The sequence below is a fragment of the Salvelinus sp. IW2-2015 genome, linkage group LG36 (assembly GCF_002910315.2).
Source record: "Salvelinus sp. IW2-2015 linkage group LG36, ASM291031v2, whole genome shotgun sequence".
NCBI classification, from domain to species: Eukaryota; Metazoa; Chordata; class Actinopteri; order Salmoniformes; family Salmonidae; genus Salvelinus; species Salvelinus sp. IW2-2015.
In genome coordinates, this window is record NC_036875.1 from 35,189,215 (window position 1) to 35,210,531 (window position 21,317).

The 21,317-nt window shown below is 42.7% G+C and overlaps 1 protein-coding gene across 1 annotated transcript in view; it reads left to right on the top strand.

Annotated features, from left to right (window-relative positions):
• The window catches only part of LOC111959508 (protein eva-1 homolog C), a 104,873-nt gene that overhangs the window by 55,514 nt on the left and 28,042 nt on the right, over nt 1–21,317 (top strand). Inside the window, 1 exon segment of the mRNA XM_023981122.2 lies at nt 2,314–2,463. Coding sequence (XP_023836890.2) covers nt 2,314–2,463 — 150 coding nt within the window.

A 21,317-nucleotide genomic window follows, 5' to 3' on the forward strand; every position in this document is an offset into this window, starting at 1 on the left:
CCCTGGTGACACTATGAAGGTTTAAATCCCATTCATACTAATGTGCATAAACAGAAGCCTTGATAATGTGGATGCAAGTTGGCATTTATTGGGTTGACTCATGTACTGGAGGCAGCTCTGCAGGGTGGTCACTAGCTGGCACACCCACAAAGTCATAAAATCAGATTTTAACCTTGACCTTGATCACACTGTTTATTTTATGCCTAACTAACTTGAAATTGAGACCAAAAAGCAATTTTTTGTTTGAATACATTTTTCCGATATATAGACAATTTTGACTTTATAGCTGGTCCATCTAGTGTAAATCACTCTGCCTCTAAGACAAGAGTCATCCCAATGATTGTCAACCTGCAATGTGGATGTGTTTAGCCATGCACAGGTATTCCACAAACAGAGCCCAGTCACAGTAACCTGTGACAGCTGAACTCTCTGAAAATCAAAACTATGGACATGGGGGAGTGGAACAGGAATGCAGCGGAGAAGACTGGGACAAGGAATGAGGGAAAGGGAATGAGAAAGAGAGAGAGATGATTTTCAACCCAGCTCTCTCTCTCTCTCTCTCTATTCATCTGTTTCCATCCCTCCCTCACCCTCTTTCCTTTCAGAGGCAGTGACACCTGCTCGTTGCACCTCACTAAAACCCCACTTAGATCCTACAGAGACATTTCTCTGTCGCCCAGAAGTCATTGGTTAAGTGACAGAGGACAAAAGAGCTGTTGATTGGTCCAGGGTCAGGGTAGTGGAGGGGTCAGTGGAGTGAGTGGCCACTCCCAGTCAGTCTAGTGTGACCAGACCACAGCTCAGGAATAACATGAATGGATTTAGCTACTACAACACCCTGGGTGGCTTGGGATTACACCACTGGTATTCTGGCTTCCTAGAGAAGAGATTACACCACTGGTATTCTGGCTCTGAGAGAAAGGATTACATCACTGGTATTCTGGCTCTGAGAGAAGGGATTACACCACACTGGTAATGTGGCTCTGAGAGAAGGATTACACCACTGGTATTCTGGCTCTGAGAGAAGGGATTACACCACTGGTATTCTGACTATGAGAGAAGGGTTACACCCATGGTATTCTGGCTCTGAAGAAAGGGATTACACCCACTGGTATTCTGGCTCAGAGAGAAGGGATTACACCACTGGTATTCTGGCTGCTGAGAGAAGGGATTAACACCAGGTAATTCTGGCTCTGAGAGAAGGGATTACACACTGGTATTCTGACTCTGAGAGAAAGGAATTACAACCCACTGGTATTCTGCCTCTGAGAAAGAAGGGATTACACACTGGTATTCTGGCTCGAGAGAAGGGATTACACCACTGGTATTCTGGCTCTGAGGAGAAAGGGAATTACACCACTGGTATTCTGGTCTCTGAAGAGAAGGGATACACACTGGTATTCTGGCTCTGAGAAGGATTACACCAACTGGTATTCTGGCTCTGAGAGAAGGAATTACCCCACTGGTATTCTGGCTCTGAGAGAGGAGACAGTGAAAACACCACTGGTATTCTGGCTTTGAGAGAAGGGATTAACACCACTGGTATTTGGCTCTGAGGAAGGATTACACCACTGGTATTCTGGCTCTGAGAGAAGGGATTAACCCACTGGTATTCTGGCTCTGAGAGAAGGAATTACACCACTGGTATTCTGGCTCTGAGAGAAGGGAATACACCACTGGTATTCTGGCTTTGAAGAAAGGGATTACACCACTGGTATTCTGGCTCTGAGAGAAGGGATTACACACTGGTATTCTGGCTCTGAGAGAAGAGAGAGAAGGAGGGAGGGGAGGAAAGATGGATGGGGAGGAGAGGTTTAAATTTGAGGATGTAGGACAGAAAGAGTGAGGGAAGGCTCATGGTGCTTAGAAAGGGATGATGGAGAGAAGTATTTAGAACACACACACCTGAATACCTGAACACCTGCACACTTTCACACCTTCACACATGCACACCTGAACACCTGCACACTTTCACACCTTCACACATGCACACCTGAACACCTACACACTTTCACACCTTCACACGTGCACACCTGAACACCTGCACACTTTCACACCTTCACACATGCACACCTGAACACCTACACAATTTCACACGTGCACACCCTGAACACCTGCACACTTTCACACCTTCACACGTGCACACCTGAACACCTGCACACTTTCACACCTTCACACGTGCACACCTGAACACCTGCACACTCACAGGGAACATAAAAGGCTAACTTCAGAGTAAGCCTGAGACCGACAGAAAGGTTAAGGTGTGTCTGTGATGATACTAAAGATGATATCTCTCCCTCCACCCCCTTCCAGATGAGTATAAGAGTACGGTGGTGTGTGAGGAGGAGAGGATGAAGCTGAGCTGTAAACAGGGGATGCAGATCGCCGTCTACTCTGCCATGTTTGGTCGAACCCAACAGGGGACCCTGGAGTGTCCTACCCACCACAGGGCACCCTCCGTAGGTAAGACCGTCACCCATGTATAGAACCTGGAGTTTTCCTCAAAGCTTGATCTGATCATTCAACACTCTTGGCCTGTAGTCTCTAGGTAACTAGGACTGAAAGGTTTTCTCAGAATAACCATCTGGCCTTTATGGCCACACATGTACTCTTCTAATATCCACCCGTCACAGCGAGAAGAGGACTGGCCACCCCTCAGAGGCTGGTTCCTCTCTAGGTTTCTTCCTAGGTTCCTGTCTTTCTAGTGAGTTTTTCCTAGCCACCGTACTTCTACATCTCCATTGCTTGCTGTTTGGGGTCAGGAAGTAATCACTCACATACTGGATCAGGAAGTAATCACTCATATACTGGATCAGGAAGTAATCACTCATATACTGGATCAGGAAGTAATCACTAATATACTGGATCAGGAAGTAATCACTCACATACTGGATCAGGAAGTAATCGCTTATATACTGGATCAGGAAGTAATCACTCATATACTGGATCAGGAAGTAATCACTTTATATAACTGGATCAGGAAGTAATCACTTATATACTGGATCAGGAAGTAATCACTCACATACTGTGTTTCTGATGGTTGGTTCTGTATTCATGAGGTTTCAAATGCTTGTAGGATATGCCTATAGTGGACACACACAGCCAAAGGAATAGGTGTGGACTTTATATCAGAGTTCTCTGTCATCCACAGGGGAGAGTTTGGCTCGTAGTAAAAGGACAGGATTGAGGTGTGTTTGTGTATGTCTGTGCTTGTGAGTGTAATTTTTATTAGGATCCCCATTAGCTAACGCCGTAACGCTAGCTAATCTTCCTGGGTTCCAACACCAATTAACAAGACATTACAAACAACCACAAATCAAGACTTCACAAACATTCAACAAGTAGACAATACAGACAAATAAATACCTGACAGGAAATACATTTAACATTCAGTTGATACTTTCTATATCCTGTCCAGTCATATGGTCTATCACATTATATGTTCTTTTATTTTTCTCTTGAAGGTGGATTGACTTTTTGCCTGAGAAATATGGATTGGTAAAGAGTTCCATTCAGCTATGGCTCTATATAAAACTGTAGATTTAAGGTGATTTGTTCATGGCTTGGGTTGTCTTAGCTGCCCTGAATTTGCCTGTCTGGTTTGGTGGTTATGTGTGTTGCTAGTATGTACTAACTGGCCTGAAAAATACTGTTTTCTTTTTTAAATAGAACATTCCTAAAGAAAGTCAGAAGACTAGATAGTAATTTGTTTTTAACAAGTGTGTGTGTGTGTGTGTGTGTGTGTGTGTGTTGTAGAGGCTGTATCGAGATATCTCACAGGCAGCAATGTTGTTGAAGGGAATTTTAATGGCTGTATTCTTGGATCTAATCAAATAAAAACAGACCAAATCAAATTGTATTTGTCACGTGTCGAATACAACAGGTGTAGACTTTACTGTGAAATGCTTACTTACAAGCCCTTAACCAACAAAGCAGTTTTAAGAAAAATAATTAAAAAGCAGCAGTAAAATAACAACAGCGAGGTTATATACAGGGGGTACCAGTACAGAGTCAATGTGGAGGCTATATACAGGGGGTACCAGTACAGAGTCAATGTGGAGGCTATATACGGACATTCAAACCAGTGGGGAAACCAAAACAAACCCCGCAGGTACCAGTACAGATCAATGTGCGGAAGGCACCAGTTAGTCCAGGTAAATGAGTTAATGTACGTTACATGTAGGTAGATTGGTGCAGTGAAATGTGTTTTTCACCTTGTCTGCTCTGGTATTCAAACCAGCAATCTTTTGGTTTCTGACCTAACACGCTAACCGCTAGGCTACCACTCCCCTTTAGGATAGGTATAGTGTCACTCCAACGACAGCTACTCTGTTGGCCAACAGTCATTCCGTGGAATCGTCTATCAGGCACCAAACGAAAGGAAACAGACTGAAGCAGGGGGACTAATAAGAAAACTCTCATTTTAGTTTTCCGTTGCTAACGTTTGAAAACATTTTTCTATTTTTTATTTAACCTTTATTTAACTAGGTAAGTCACTGGCCAAACCCGGACGACGCTGGGCCAATTGTGCGCCGCCCTATGTCTGATAATTTGTCTCCTTTGAAAAGTATAGAGGCATGTGTGGGTGTGGGTGAGTGGGTCAAATGTCATTGGCACAATTCACGATTCAAACAATGCACTGGGGACATGCCCCCAAGTGTGTGTGTGTGTGTTGTCGCCATGGCAAATGTGTGTGTGTGTGTGTGTGTGTGTGTGGTGTGTGTGTGTGTGTGTGTGTGTGTGTGTGTGTGTGTGTGTGTGTTGTGTGTGTGTGTTGTGTGGTGTGTGTGTGTGTTGTGTGTGTGTGTGTGTGTGTGTGTGTGTGTGTGTTGTGTTGTGTGACAGGGTGTCAGGATAGGGCCAGGAGGCTGAATCAGGTGTTCAGAGTCAGATATCGCAGTGTGTGTGTCCTTCTGTGATATGAGCAGCCAGTCAGTCAGTCAGTGGGTGCATCCCAAAATGGCACCTAGTATAGAGTCCATTACTTTTGACCAGGGCCCATGGGGCTATTTTAAGACCAACTTAGAAAGAGGCACACAAAATCTATTCCCCCCAGGAGACTGAAAAGATTTGTACATGGGTCCTCAGATCCTCAAAAGGTTCTTACAGCTGCACCACGTCGAGAGCATCCTGCTGGGTTGCATTCGACTGGCTCGTGTAGGCAGGCTCGTGGCCTCCGCCGCAAGGCACTACAGAGGGTAGTGCGATCGGCCCAGTACATCACTGGGGCCAAGCTTCCTGCCATCCAGGACCTCTATACCAGGCGGTGTCAGAGGAGGTCATAAAATGGACAAAGACTCCAGCCACTCTAGTCATAGACTGTTCTCTCTGCTTACCGCACGGCAAGCCGGTACCGGGCAGTGCCAAGTTCTGAGTCTAAGAGGTTCTACCCCCAAGCCATAAGACTCCTGAACAGCTAATCAAATGGCTACCCAGACTATTTGCGTTACCGCCCCCCCCCCCCCCCCCCCCCCCCCCCCCCCTCCCCCCCCCCCTTCGGCCCCCCCCCGCTGCTGCTACTCTCTTGTACTATCTATGCATAGTCACTTTAATAACTATGTACATATTACCTCAACTAACCGGCACATTGACTCTATTGTTATTTTACTGCTACTTTTCTTTCTTTCTTTTTTTGTAGGTATTTTTCTAAACTGCATTGTTGGTTAAGGGCTTGTAAGTAACCATTACACTGAAAGCTCTACACCTGTTGTATTCCACGCATGTGACAAATAATCACCACTGGCAGGTGGACAAGGAATATAGGACAGTTTGTGAGTTAAAACAGAGTCAGGTTTTTTCCCCGCAGCAACGATGCCATTTCCTACTGTTGAGGTAGTTGAGGGGCTGTCCTATACGGTTTTACTACAGAAAGACACAAGACTATCATGGTATAATGGGGAGATGTCAGACTTAGTACACAAAACATAATTCTCTAAAAATCTCTTTACAGGCTCGGACACTCAGCGTGACATTTTCATAATGCAAAAGAGCACAGATCATCATAATTCATTTTTAAACTTCTCTTCGACAATGCTCTCGCTGTAAGGTAGCCTCAAACTACCATCCAGATCTGCGAGCTCACATACATATATTTCACTACACTGAATCAGCTAAACACATGTATTTAAGCTTGCCTGATCTGGACGGTAGTACGAGGCTAGTTCTAAGGAGGGTTTACACTACCTTAAGCACAGAGCAAATCTCCTCCCAGTACCCTTCTTTCTCATATTTTCCCTGTGCTGTGTATTTCATATAACTGTCCCAATCATTGACTCTCTCTCACCATGTCCCACTGCCCCACAAACTGTCCCCTACTTGATTCCCCTGGTCGTCTTCCCTTACATGTGGCACCATGTCACCGTAACAGAGAAAGTGAAGTGAGGTTTTATTGAGTGACAGACCAGACTAACAGTGTTAATGATGCTTTCCCATCCTGTGTAATACCAGGACCAAGGTGTCTGGGGACACTGTTTGTTTGTGCCCAGGTCTGACTTTTCTAAGTTGGTCTTAAAATAGACCATGATTTTCCTCACTATTTAGGAAAGTGTGTGTGTGTGTGTGGGGGGGCATTAAGGATTTTGTTCTCAGAATAGTTGTGGATCTTTCCTGATCAGAAACCCACCTAAGAAGTATGGCTCTGGTCCTGTAGCCTGAAGAAGACTGCTCATCTGATATCAGCACAGTACAAACGCATACATTTTCAACAAAAAATGTTCAATGTTTGACTGAATTTAAAAAATGAAGTGACCCCAACATTGTTTGTTAGTGTAGTCCTACAAACACACTGTTACAACCATTGAGCTTCATGTTATTGAGTATGTTACTTAGCAGCACAGTGCACACTCTGTCTTGATTTGTGAAGTAGGCTGACGAATCCCATGTTATGTGTTCTGGAACAATTTGTGTGTTTGACCCTTCTCTGGATGTCTTGATGATAACAGCCCGAGTCAGAGGCCTCTGAGGTGACCAGGCACTTCAATGTCAGGAAATGACACAGGAGGAACATTGTGCAGCAGTCACATATACACACACGTTTAGGCGCCACAGGGGTGTTTTTATAGCCTCTGATAATCTATCAGTTTACACAGAGGTGCGTGTGCGCCAACGACTGAAATAACGTTAGTGTTTTTAGATATGTACTCTGTTTTTTTAAAGATATGAATGTTTCTGTTTTAGACACGGTATGTATGCTTTTGTTAATACATATGAATGTTTTTGTTTGATAAAGATTGTATCACTAAAAACAAATGTGCATAGGTTTTACTGTTTTATTAACTCAGCCTAATATTGTTAAATTACACTACCAGTCAAAAATTTGGACAGACCAACTTATTCAAGGGTTTTTCTTTATTTTGACTATTTTCTACATTGTAGAATAATAGTGAAGACATCAAAACTATGACATAACACATATGGAATCATGTAGTAACCAAAAAAGTGTTAAACAAATCAAAATATATTTTATATCTGATATTCTTCAAAGTAGCCACCCTTGGCCTTGATGACAGCTTTGCACACTCTTGGCATTCTCTCAACCAGCTTAACCTGGTATGCTTTTCCAACAGTCTTGAAGGATTTCCCACATATGCTAAGCACTTGTTGGCTGCTTTTCCTTCCTTCACTCTGTGGTCCAACTCATCCCAAACCATCTCCTCAATTGGGTTGAGGTCGGGTGATTGTGGAGGCCAGGTCAACTGATGCAGCATTCCATCACTCTCTTTCCTGGTCAAATATCCCTTACACAGCCTGAAGGTGTGTGTTGGGTCATTGTCCTGTTGAAAAACAAATGATAGCGCAAACCAGATGGGATGGTGTATCGCTGCAGAATGCTGTGGTAGCCATGCTGGTTAAGTGTGCCTTGATTTCGAAATAAATCACTGACAGTGTCACCAGCAAAGCACCCCCACACCATCACACCTCCTCCTCCTCCATGCTTCATGGAGGGAACCACACATGCAGAGATCATCCATTCACCTACTCTGCATGTCACAAAGACACGGCGGTTGGAACCAAAAATCTCAAATTTGGACTCCTCAGACCAAAGGACAGATTTCCACCGATCAAATGTCCATTGCTCATGTTTCTTTGCTCAAGCAAGTGTCTTCTTCTTATTGATGTCCTTTAGTAGTGGTTTCTTTGCAGCATTCGACCATGAAGGCCTGATTCACGCAGTCTCTGTTCACAGTTGATGTTGAGATGTGTCTGTTAGTTGAACTCTGTGAAGCATTTATTTGGACTACAATTTCTGAGGCTGGTAACTCTAATGAACTTATCCTCTGCAGCAGAGGCAACTCTGGGTCTTCCTTTCCTGTGGCGGTCCACATGAGAGTCAGTTTCATCATAGCGCTTGATGGTTTTTGCGACGTCACTTGAAGAAACTTTCAAAGTTCTTGATATTTTCTGGATTGCCTGACCTTCATGTCTTTTAAGTAATGATGGACTGTCGTTTCTCTTTGCTCATTTGAGYTGTTCTTGCCTAAATATGGACTTGGTCTTTTACCAAATAGGGCTATCTTCTGTATACCACCCCTACCTTGTCACAGCACAATTGATTGGCTCAAACACATTAAGAAGGAAATCAATTCCACAAATGTACTTTTAACAAGACACACCTGTTAATCGAAATGCATACCAGGTGACTACCTCATGAAGCTGGTTGAGAGAAGGCCAAGAGTGGGCAAAGCTGTCATCAAGGCGAAGGGTGGCTACTTTGAAGAATCTCAAATATAAAATATATTTTGATTTGTTTAACACTTTTTTGGTTACTACATGATTCCATATGTGTTATTTCATATATCTACAATGTAGAATATAGTCAAATTAAGAAAAACCCTGGAATGAGTAGCTTTGTCCTAACTTTTGACTGGTACTCTATGTTCTAATTTATCAAAATTACCAGAATATTTAATAATAGGTAATTTATGGTAACTTTGGTAATTTATACTTGATAACTTAAAAAATATATATTATTCTTATATAGTCATCTTTGTTATACCTGTGTCCATATTGTCCATTAGTTTCTAGTGGATTGACCATATGGTTCAAGAGAAAATAGATGAATTAATTATTATTTTTAAACATCCAATTAAAAATATTTAACAAGGCAAGTCCGTTAAGAGAAAATTTATATTTACAATGGCGGCCTACACCGGCCAAACCCAGAAGACACTGGGCCACCCCATGGGACTTCCAATTACAGCCAGTTGTGATGTAGCCTGGATTTGAACCAGGGTGTCTGTACTGACAACTCTAGCACTGAGATGCAATGCCTTAGACCACTGCACCACTCAGGATATAATCAACAATGGCATTATTTTTWATTCATTCTGCAACTCTTCCAACTACTAACTTTTTTCACAACTACCACCAGTTTGGCGACAAAACATTTTCAACAAAGACATATTGACATAGTCAAATAAAAGTGTGTTAAACATATAAAGGACATTTCATGCTGAAACCTTCATATTAAACAACAGAGTATTCATGAGTTGATGTTTATACTTAGAATAATGCTTTACAGCTATGTCATTCTATTTTTTGTTATTTTATATATTTTACATGTGATAAGGCCACACAGAGGGCCAGAGATTATTAAACACCTATGATAATGTGAAGGACCCAAACATTATATAAAATCCTTGAAAGTTAACAACATTTTGGTAGTTTACTGGTAAACTTTGAACGTTTTCAGTAATACACCTCCCTTTGAAAGTTCCCATTAAAATACCCTCCTTTGAAAGTTTCCAGTGATATACCCTCCCTTTGAAAGTTTCCAGTAATATACCCTCCCTTTGAAAGTTTCCAGTGATATACCTCCATTTGAAAGGGTCCAGTGATAAACCTCCCTTTGAAAGGTTTCAATGACATACCCTCCTTTGAAAATAACCAGTCCTATACCCTCCATTTGAAAGTTCCATTAAATTACCCTCCCTTTGAAAGTTTCCAGTAATATACCCTCCCTTTGAAAGTTTCCAGTGATACACCCTCCCTTTGAAAGTTTCCAGTGATATACCCTCCTTTGAAAGTTTCCAGTGATATACCTCCCTTAAGTCAGTGATATACCCTCCCTTTGAAAGTTTCCAGTGATATACCTCCCTTTGAAAGTTTCAGTGATATACCCTCCCTTTGAAAGGTTTCAGTGATATACCTCCCTTTGAAAGGTTTCAGTGATATACCCTCCCTTTGAAAGGTTTCAGTGATATACCCTCCTTTGAAAGTTTCCAGTGATATACCCTCCTTTGAAAAGGTTTCAGTGATATACCTCCCTTTGAAAGGTTTCAGTGATATACCCTCCCTTTGAAAGGTTTCAGTGATATACTCCCTTTGAAAGGTTTCAGTGATATACCTCCCTTTGAAAGTTTCATGACATACCCTCCCTTTGAAAATAACCAGTCCTATACCCTCCATTTGAAAGTTCCCATTAAAATACCCTCCCTTTGAAAGTTCCAGTAATATACCCTCCCTTTGAAAGTTTCCAGTGATATACCCTCCCTTTGAAAGGTTTCAGTGATATACCCTCCCTTTGAAAGTTTCCAGTGATACACCCTCCCTTTGAAAGTTTCCAGTGATATACCCCTCCCTTTGAAAGTTTCCCAGTGATATACCCTCCCTTTGAAAGGTTTCCAGTGATATACCCTCCCTTTGAAAGGTTCCAGTGATATACCCTCCTTTGAAAGTTCCAGTGATATACCCTCCCTTTGAAAGTTTCCAGTGATATACCCTCCCTTTGAAAGGTTTCAGTGATATCCCTCCCTTTGAAAGTTAACAGTAATATACCCTCCCTTTGAAAGGTTTCAGTGATATACCCTCCCTTTGAAAGTTTCCAGTGATATACCCTCCCTTTAAAAGTTTCCAGTGATATACCCTCCTTTGAACAGGTTTCAGTGATATACCCTCCCTTTGAAAGTTAACAGTAATATACCCTCCTTTGAAAGTTTCCAGTAATATACCCTCCCTTTGAAAGTTCCCATTAAAATACCTCCTTTGAAAGTTGCCAGTGATATACCCTCCCTTTGAAAGTTTCCAGTGATATACCCTCCGTTTGAAAGTTTCCAGTGATATACCCTCCCTTTGAAAGTTTCCAGTGATATACCTCTTTTACAAACCCTGGTTTTAGTACATCTTCTTGGTGTAGTGTATATGCTGCAACAGGTGGGTGTGTGTTTGTGTGTAAAATGTGAAGTTCAATGGTATTCCAAGTATGACTCATAGTGGAAGAGGAGACGGGTGCTTCAGCTCCCGGTAAGCATGTCCACCATTGTCTGGGAGGTTCCAGGAAAGGTGTGGGTGTGTGTTTTGGATCATTCCAAGGAAAGGTGTGTGTTATTGTACCTAGTTTCAGGACACAGTGTTCACGGTGTGTGTTTTCGCTCCTTTCACCCTGTGTGAACTTAGAGCGGCCAAAAACAACACACATGTCTTAGACGTTGTGACATCATCCAGGTCCGCCCACACTCTCTGGCATTGGATACTGATGATAGCATAGCATCGAAATGCTAGTGGGTTTAAGAGGAACTGCAATGGGGTCGCCAAAAGAAAAGAAAATACATTAGAAAAGGGTGTATGTGACAATATACAACATTTTGGTAAAGATCATTTGAAAAATGTAATGAAATATATTTATTGGTTTCTTATTGAGTATTTATTGGGTTTCTTATTGAGTATTTATTGGGTTCTTATTGAGTATTTATTGGTTTCTTATTGAGTATTTATTGGTTCTTTTGAGTATTTATTGGGTCTTATTGAGTGTTTATTGGTTTCTTATTGAGTATTTTATTGGTTTTCTTACTGAGTATTTATTGGTTTCTTATTGAGTATTTATTGGTTTCTTATTGAGTATTTATTGGTTCTTACTGGATTTTTATTGGTTTCTTACTGAGTATTTATTGGTTTCTTATTGAGTATTTATTGGTTTTCTTATTGAGTATTCATTGGTTTCTCACTGAGTATTTATTGGTTTCTTATCGAGTATTTTTTGTTTCTTATTGAGTATTGGTTTCTCATTGAGTATTTATTGTTTTCCTACTGAGTATTTATTGGTTTCTTATTAAGTATTTATTGTTTCCTACTGAGTATTTATTGGTTTCTTTTTATTGAGTATTTATTGGTTTCTTACGGAGTATTTATTGGTTTCTTACGGAGTATTTATTGTTTCTTACGGAGTATTTTATTGGTTCTTAATTGAGTATTTATTGGTTTTCTTACTGAGTATTTATTGGTTTCTTACTGAGTATTTATTGGTTTCTTATTGAGTATGTTATTGGTTTTCTTATTGAGTATTCATTGGTTTCTCACTGAGTATTTATTGTTTCTCACCGAGTATTTATTGGTTTCTTACTGAGTATTTATTGGGTTTCTTGAGTATTTATTGTTTCTTATCGGAGTATTTTTTGTTCTTATTGAGTATTGGTTTCTCATTGAGTATGTTATTGTTTTCTCTACTGAGTATTTATTGGTTTTCTTATTAAGTATTTATTGGTTTTTCCTACTGAGTATTTAATTGGTTTTCTTATTGAGTATTTATTGGTTTCTTATTGAGTATTTATTGGTTTTTATTAGTATTTATTGGTTTCTTATTGAGTATTTATTGTTTTCTTATTGAGTATTTATTGGTTTCTTACGGAGTATTTATTGGTTTCTCATTTGAGTATTTATTGTTTTCCTACTGAGTATTTATTGGTTTTTTTAGTATTATTGGTTCTTATGGAGTAATTTATTGGTTTCTTACGGAGTATTTATTGGTTTCTTACGAGTATTTATTGGTTTACTTTGATTGAGTATTTATTGGTTTCTTATTGAGTATTTATTGGTTTCTTATTGAGTATTTATTGGTTTCTTACTGAGTATTTATTGGGTTCTTACTGAGTATTTATTGGTTTCTTATTGAGTATTCATTGGTTTCTTACTGAGTATTTATTGGGTGGTGCGCCGCTGCTTGCTATATCATGGCCACCACTGAAAAAAATATATATATTTTTTTTTATATAGGCTATACACAAATCATAGAAAATCTAGCCAAAATTGTATTTGTCACATGCACCGAATATATCAAGTGTAGACTTTACCGTGAAATGCTTACTTACGATCCCTTACTTACGATCCCCAACAACGCAGTTAAAAAGTAAGAATATTTGCAAATAGATAAATAAATAGTAGCACAATAGCAACAGCGAGGCTATATACAGGCTATATACAAGGAGTACTGGTATATATGAAACAAATGAATCTGAATGGTAAAACATTTTCAGTGTAAACTACTAAAACTAGATATACATTATGTAGAAAAGTTAATGGATCTATATAGTTTTAAATAAGATCATCTTTGAGAACTAACAGTCACCAAATGTGCCAGTGCCCACATCCACTGCAGGCTAATAGTGGCCTGTCTGTCACTGGCCTTTCTTGTTCCAGGGGGAAGGGTTTCAGCATGACACTGACTGACTGATACAATCCCTCTGGGGGGAAAACATGTGCATAAACATACACATACTATACACAAACACACACACACACACACACACACAGTCTTGTATAACTAACATTGTGGTAACACAATTCAGTCCCATTTAAAAGCCTATTTTCCCTAACCCCTAAACCTAACCCGTACCGTTACCATTACCCTAACCTTAACACGAAAACCTTACCCTAGCGCCTAACCCTTAATGTAATTCTAACACTAACACTAATTTTAACTTTAACCCTAAACCCCCTAGAAATAGCATTTGACCTAGTTGGTCAAAATCCTTTTAATTTACTATTATTGTGCACACACAAACACACACCTGCTGGCATAGCCCTGTCTGCTGCATTCCAGAGCGGGTGAACTTGGCATTTCCCCTGACAGGACCACACACACAAACAACAACACAACCAGGGTGGCTGCCGTGGCAACGAACACAACTTTACACTGAACTCATTCTTCTCCACAGTTACCCAGCGGGCAAAAGTTGTCAAGGGACATCATTTTTCTGATATACAATGTCAGATTACAACCATTTAAAGACGTCTTTTAGCCCTTCAGGGAAAATAAAGACCTATTGAACAGAGTTCTCCATGAAGAAATCACGGCGCCTGGAAAGACGTCATATCGTGATTGTTGTCTTGTTTAAGTGACTGATACAACCAGGTAAAGGCGTCTTATTCTGGATGCTAAAACAGTCTAAAAAACGTCCTTTTACATTCAGACTACAACCTGACCAGGACGTCAGTCTGATGTTATTGCAACCGGTTTTGCCCACTGAGTATAAGACAGGTCTATTTGGACTGAGTATTAGGCCTTGTCCTGGACCCAGGCCAAGACACACACACACACACACACACACATGTCACTGTGTGTGTATGATCTATCTCTAACTCCTCTGTGTTAGAGGAGTTATGGCATACACTCAAACATCATACTATTACAGTCATGTGCTACTGAGATGAATGTCACACCCAGTCTATAGATTCTATATCTGTGCTACTGAGATGAATGTCACACCCAGTCTATAGGATTCTGTATCTTGCTACTGAGATGAATGTCACACCCAGTCTATAGATTCTTATTCTGTGCTACTGAGATGAATGTCACCACCAGTCTATAGATTCTATATCTGTGCTACTGAGATGAATGTCACACCCAGTCTATGGATTCTATATCTGTGCTCTGAGATGAATGTCACACCCAGTCTATAGATTCTATATCTGTGCTACTGAGATGAATGTCACACCAGTCTATAGATTCTATATCTGTGTCTCTGAGATAGAATATCACACAGTGTATGGATTCTGTATCTGTGTACTCTGAGAGATATCACACAGTGTATGGATGCTGTATCTGTGTACTGAGAAGATATCACCCAGTGTATGGATGCTGTATCTGTGTTCTGAGAAGAATATCACACAGTGTATGGATGCTGTATCTGTGTACTGAGAAAAATCACACAGTGTATGGATGCTGTATCTGTGACTGAGAAGAATATCACACAGTGTATGGATGCTGTATCGTGTACTGAGAAGAATATCACACAGTGTATGGATGCTATATCTGTGTACTGAGAAGAATATCACACAGTGTATGGATGCTATATTGTGTACTGAGAAGAATATCACACAGTGTATGGATGCTATATCTGTGTACTGAGAAGAATATCACACAGTGTATGGATGCTGTATTTCAATGGATACATGAAGAGGATTACGCAGCCTGACAGAAGAGGATTACAGCCTGACAGAAGAGGATTACGCAGCCTGACAGAAGAGGATTACGCAGCCTGACAGAAGAGGATTACGCAGCTGACAGAAGAGGATTACGCAGCCTGACAGAAGAGGATTACGCAGCCTGACAGAAGAGATTACGCAGCCTGACAGAAGAGGATTACGCAGCCTGACAGAAGAGGATTACGCAGCCTGCAGAAGAGGATTACGCAGCCTGACAGAAGAGATTACGCAGCCTGACAGAAGAGGATTACGCAGCCTGACAGAAGAGGATTACGCAGCCTGACAGAAGAGGATTACGCAGCCTGACAGAAGATTACGCAGCCGACAGAAGAGGATTACGCAGCCTGACAGAAGAGGATTACGCAGCTGACAGAAGAGGATTACGCAGCCTGACAGAAGAGGATTACGCAGCCTGACAGAAGAGGATCGCAGCTGACAGACAGAGGATTACGCAGCCTGACAGAAGAGGATTACGCAGCCTGACAGAAGAGGATTACGCAGCCTGACAGAGAGGATTACGCAGCCTGACAGAAGAGGATTACGCAGCCTGACAGAAGAGGCATGTTGTTGTGGTACCCAACAACTGAACGGATCAAAGTGTGTTGTGGTCCTTTTGAAATGACTTTTAACAGACCTGAGTTCAAATAGTATTTGTTTTCTTTCAAACACACTGAGTGATTCAACTGCAATGCCACACTGGCGAATCATATAACTTGTTTTTGTTCAGAGAGAGTTAGAAAAGGGTGTGTGTGTGTGTGGTGTGTGTTGTGTGTGGTGTTGTGTGTGTGTGTGTGTGTGTGTGTGTTGTGTGTGTGGTGTGTGTGTTGTCTGTGTCTGTGTCTGTGTCTGTGTACGTGCATGGTTGTTTGTGTGCGGCCGTGAGGTTCCAATGAGAAAGCTGCGACCTATTGCGGTGTGACAGCGTTACTCAGTTCCGGTTACGACGTTCCCACAACGTTTCCACAACCTGCCAGGCCGACACATCCTGGTGGGAAATTACAGCGTGTCCGATTCGGCTGGGAGCGTTCCAGGAACAGCCTCTCCGGGGTGACACGGATGTTGGGATGGCATTCTGCTGGGGTTTCCTGACTGCTGTTTCTGAATAGTAAAGTTCACTACCCACCTAGAATGATATAGTCATCCATAATAGTGTTCCTCTGTTTTGGTACCTTCCCTCTTCCACCCTGACTTACTCCTTCACTTGACTTTCTAATGGATCACTGGGTTCCAGTACGGGACTGTTGTGGGTTTGATTCCTGCAGACTGATTATATCTGGTATGTGTCAGTTAATGTTGCTAGTTCTGTAAGTTGCTTTGTGTTGAAGTGTCTAGTAAATKCCCATATTATTATTTAAATGATCAAGTCCTCCAATCCTGTCACAGCAGATCAGTGATTATCTCCAAAGAAATGAGGAAGAAACAATGCATCTTGAAAGGATTCAACTGGTGTCAGTGTTCCTCTTTAGTTCCTGAGTTGGGCTATTTGACCTGTGACCCCCATCATCATTCTTCCTGAGTCTGTTGACACACTGTGAGAGAGTCCAGTAGGGTCTGTTTTCATATGGAACTCCCCTCTCTCTCCTACTTGGTCTGTTGTAAGGTTTAATGTTCCATGTCCTCCTAAAGGGCGTCCTCCAGAACCAGGGGTTAACAACAACATTTCCAGAGTCTTTGTTGGTGTCCCGACCCGACTTGGGTTCAAATAGTCCATTTTGTTTTCTTTCAAATACTTATAGATGTATTTCATTGGGCTAGCCTGGCACAGTGAAACCAATGGAGTTTCCATGTATGGAATTGTCCCGAAATTACAAACCCTATCCATCTGGCAATGCTAAAACTATTAGACCTTGAAAACGCAGCCCTGGGCCCGAATTCCTTAAAGCATCTCAGAGTAGGAGTGCTGACCTAGGATCAGTTTGACCTTTTAGATCATAATGAATACTATTCATGGACAGGGGGGCCTGATCCGAGATCAGCACTCTTACTTTGTGATAATGGGCCCAGGACTCCTTTACTACTACAGCAGTCCTTCTGGGATTCTGTGGTTCAAACTGGATTATGTGGTTCAAACTGGGTTCTGTGGTTCAAACTGGATTMTGTGGTTCAAACTGGGTTCTGTGGTTCAAACTGGGTTCTGTGGTTCAAACTGGATTCTGTGGTTCAAACTGGGTTCTGTGGTTCAAACTGGATTCTGTGGTTCAAACTGGATTCTGTGGTTCAAACTGGATTCTGTGGTTCAAACATTAAAAGCACATCAGTAATGTATATAGTCCCACACAGCTGCTGTATTTAAAGGACATTTCAATCAATGTGGACACACAACATGTTAGTACATCAGACAGCATCTCCTGAATCACCTGTCTATTTTTTTTACCTTTTATTTAACTAGGCAAGCCAGTTAAGAACAAATTGTTATTTACAATGATGGTCAGCCTAAAACCCCAAACAGCAAGCAGTACGGTGTAGAAGCACGGTGACTAGAAAGGCCAAAACCTAGGAAGAAACCTAGAGAGGAACCAGGCTGTGAGGGGTGGCCAGTCCTCTTCTGGCTGTGGCGGGTGGAGATTATAACAGAACATGGCCAAGATGTTCAAATGTTCATAGGTGACCAGCAGGGTCAAATAATAATAATCACAGTGGTTGTCAAGGGTGCAACAGGTCAGCACCTCAGGAGTAAATGTCAGTTGGCTTTTCATAGCCGGTCATTCAGAGTATCTCTACCGCTCCTGCTGTCTCTAGAGAGTTGAAAACAGCAGGTCTGGGACAGGTAGCACATCCGGTGAACAGGTCAGGATTCCATAGCCGCAGGCAGAACAGTTGAAACTGGAGCAGCAGCACGGCCAGGTGGACTGGGGACAGCAAGAAGTCATCAGGCCAGATAGTCCTGAGGTGCAGTGGGTCCCTATGGGCTCAATGTCCTCCGGAGAGAGAAAGAAAGAAAGAAAGAGAAGGAAGGAAAAGAAAGAAAGAAAGAGAGTGTAGAGAGAGTATACTTAATTCACACAGGACACTGGATAAGACTCCAGATATAACGACTGGCCCTAGCCCCCCACATAACTACTGTGGCATAAATACTGGAGGCTGAGACGAGGAGTGGTCGGGAGACACTGTGGCCCCATCCGACGATACCCCCGGACAGGGCAAACAGGCAGGATATAACCCCACCCACTTGCCAAAGCACAGCCCCCACACTAGAGGGATATTCTTCAACCACCAACTTACCATCCTGAGACAAGGCCGAGTATAGCCCACTAGAGATCTCCGCCACGGCACAACCCAAGGGGGGGGGGGCGCCAACCCCAGACAGGAAGATCACGTCAATGATTCAACCCAGTCAAGTTACGCACCCCTCCCAGGGACGGCATGGAAGAGCACCAGAAGCCAGTGACTAAGCCAGTGTCTATCCTCCTGGAGAAGAGAAGAGATGAGAGGAAAACAGCCTCTGTCTATCCTCCCTAGAGAACAGAAGAGAAGAGAGGAAAACAGCCTTCTGTCTATCCTCCCTAGAGAACAGAAGAAAACAGCCTTCTGTCTATCCTCCCTAGAGAACAGAAGAGAACAGAAGAAAACAGCCTTCTGTCTATCCTCCTGGAGAAACAGAAGAAAACAGCCTTCTGTCTATCCTCCCTAGAGAACAGAAGAGAACAGAGAAAACAGCTTCTGTCTATCCTCCTAGAGAACAGAAGAAAACAGCCTTCTGTCTATCTCCCTCCTAAGAACAGAGAACAGAAGAGATGAGAGGAAAGCAGCCTTCTGTCTATCCTCCCTGGAGACAGAAGAAACAGCCTTCTGTCTATCCTCCTTAGAGAACAGAGGAGATGAGAAGAAAACAGCTTCTGTCTATCCTCCTAGAGACAGAAGAGATGAGGAAAACAGCCCTGTCTATCCTCCCTAGAGAACAGAAGAAAACAGCTTCTGTCTATCCTCCCTGGAGAACAGAAGAAAACGCCTTCTTGTCTATCCTCCCTGGAGAACAGAAGAAAACAGCCTTCTGTCTATCCTCCCTAGGAACAGAAAAAACAGCCTTCTGTTTATCCTCCCTGAGAACAGAAGAAAACAGCCTTCTGTCTATCCTCCCTGGGAACAGAGGAAAACAGCCTTCTGTCTATCCTCCCTGGAGAACGAAGAAAACAGCCTTCTGTCTATCCTCCCTAGAAGACAGAAGAAAACAGCCTTCTGTCTATCCTCCTAGAGAACAGAAGAAAACAGCCTTCTGTCTATCCTCCCTAGAGAACAGAAGAAAACAGCCTTCTGTCTATCCTCCCTAGAGAACGAAGAAACAGCCTTCTGTTATCCTCCCTGGAGAACGAGAGGAAAACAGCCTTCTGTCTATCCTCCCTAGAGAACAGAAGAAAACAGCCTTCTGTCTATCCTCCCTAGGAGAACAGAAGAAAACAGCCTTCTGTCTATCCTCCCTAGAGAACAGAAGAAAACAGCCTTCTGCTATCCTCCCTAGAGAACAGAAGAAAACAGCCTTCTGTCTATCCTCCCTAGAGACAGAAGAAAACAGCCTTCTGTCTATCCTCCCTAGAGAACAGAAGAGAAAACAGCCTTCTGTCTATCCTCCCTGGAGAACAGAAGAGAAGAGAGGAAAACAGCCTTCTGTCTATCCTCCTGGAGAACAGAAGAGAAGAGAGGAAAACAGCCTTCTGTCTATCCTCCCTGGAGAACAGAAGAGAAGAGAGGAACAGCCTTCTGTCTATCCTCCTGGAGAACAGAAGAGAAGAGAGAAACAGCCTTCTGTCTATCCTCCCTGGAGAACAGAAGAAGATGAGGAAAACAGCCTTCTGTCTATCCTCCCTGAGAACAGAAGAGAAGAGAGAAAACAGCCTTCTGTCTATCCTCCCTAGAGAACAGAAGAAAACAGCTTCTGTCTATCCTCCCTAGAGAAAAGAAGAAAACAGCCTTCTGTCTATCTCCCTAGAGAACAGAAGAAAACAGCCTTCTGTCTATCCTCCCTAGAGAACAGAAGAAAACAGCTTCTGTCTATCTCCCCTAGAGAACAGAAGAAAACAGCCTTCTGTCTATCCTCCCTAGAGAACAGAGGAAACAGCCTTTCGTTATCCTCCCTAGAGAACAGAAGAAAACAGCCTTCTGTCTATCCTCCCTAGAGAACAGAAGAAAAACAGCCTTCTGTCTATCCTCCCTAGAGAACAGAAGAAAACAGCCTTCTGTCTATCCTCCCTAGAGAACAGAAGAAACAGCCTTCTGTCTATCCTCCCTAGAGAACAGAAGAAAACAGCCTCTGTCTATCCTCCCTAGAGAACAGAGAAAACAGCCTTCTGTCTATCCTCCCTAGAGAACAGAAGAAAACAGCCTTCTGTCTATCCTCCTGGAGAACAGAAGAAAACAGCCTTCTGTCTATCCTCCCTAGAGAACAGAAGAAAACAGCCTTCTGTCTATCCTCCCTAGAGAACAGGGAAAACAGCCTTCTGTCTATCCTCCCTAGAGAACAGAAGAAAACAGCCTTCTGTCTATCCTCCCCTAGAGAACAGGAAAGAAAAACAGCCTCTTGTCTATCCCTCCTAGAGAACAGAAGAGATGAGAGGAAAACAGCCTTCTGTCATCCTCCCTGAGAACAGAAAAAACAGCCTTCTGTCTATCCTCCCTAGAGAACAGAAGAGATGAGAGGAAAACAGCCTCTGTCTATCCTCCCTGGAGAAGAAAGGAAAAGAAAAGGGTGGAGCATCATCTGTCCAGGATGAGAGAGTGGTGGTAAGGGCGGGGGGGGGGGGCTGGCAGGCGCTTAGTGATGATGTATGAGCCCCCATCTATCACTTGACAGGTGTTGTGTGTGTCCCTTCCCTCTCACCCCCTACATGAGCTCGGGTGTCCTTTTCACATGGGGGGCCACCGCGGGATATGTCTGGACAGGGGCCCCAGGATGTCCCTGGGATAGGTCTGGACACGGGCCCCAGGAGTGTCCTGGGATAGGTCTGGACAGGGGCCCAGGATGTCCTGGGATAAGGTCTGGACACGGGCCAGGATGTCCCTGGGATAGGTCTGGACAGGGGCCCCAGGATGTCCCTGGGATAGGTCTGGAACAGGGGCCCCAGGATGTCCCTGGATAGGGTCTGGACAGAGGGAATGGGGGACAGACCTTGGTGGCTTAGTTCTCA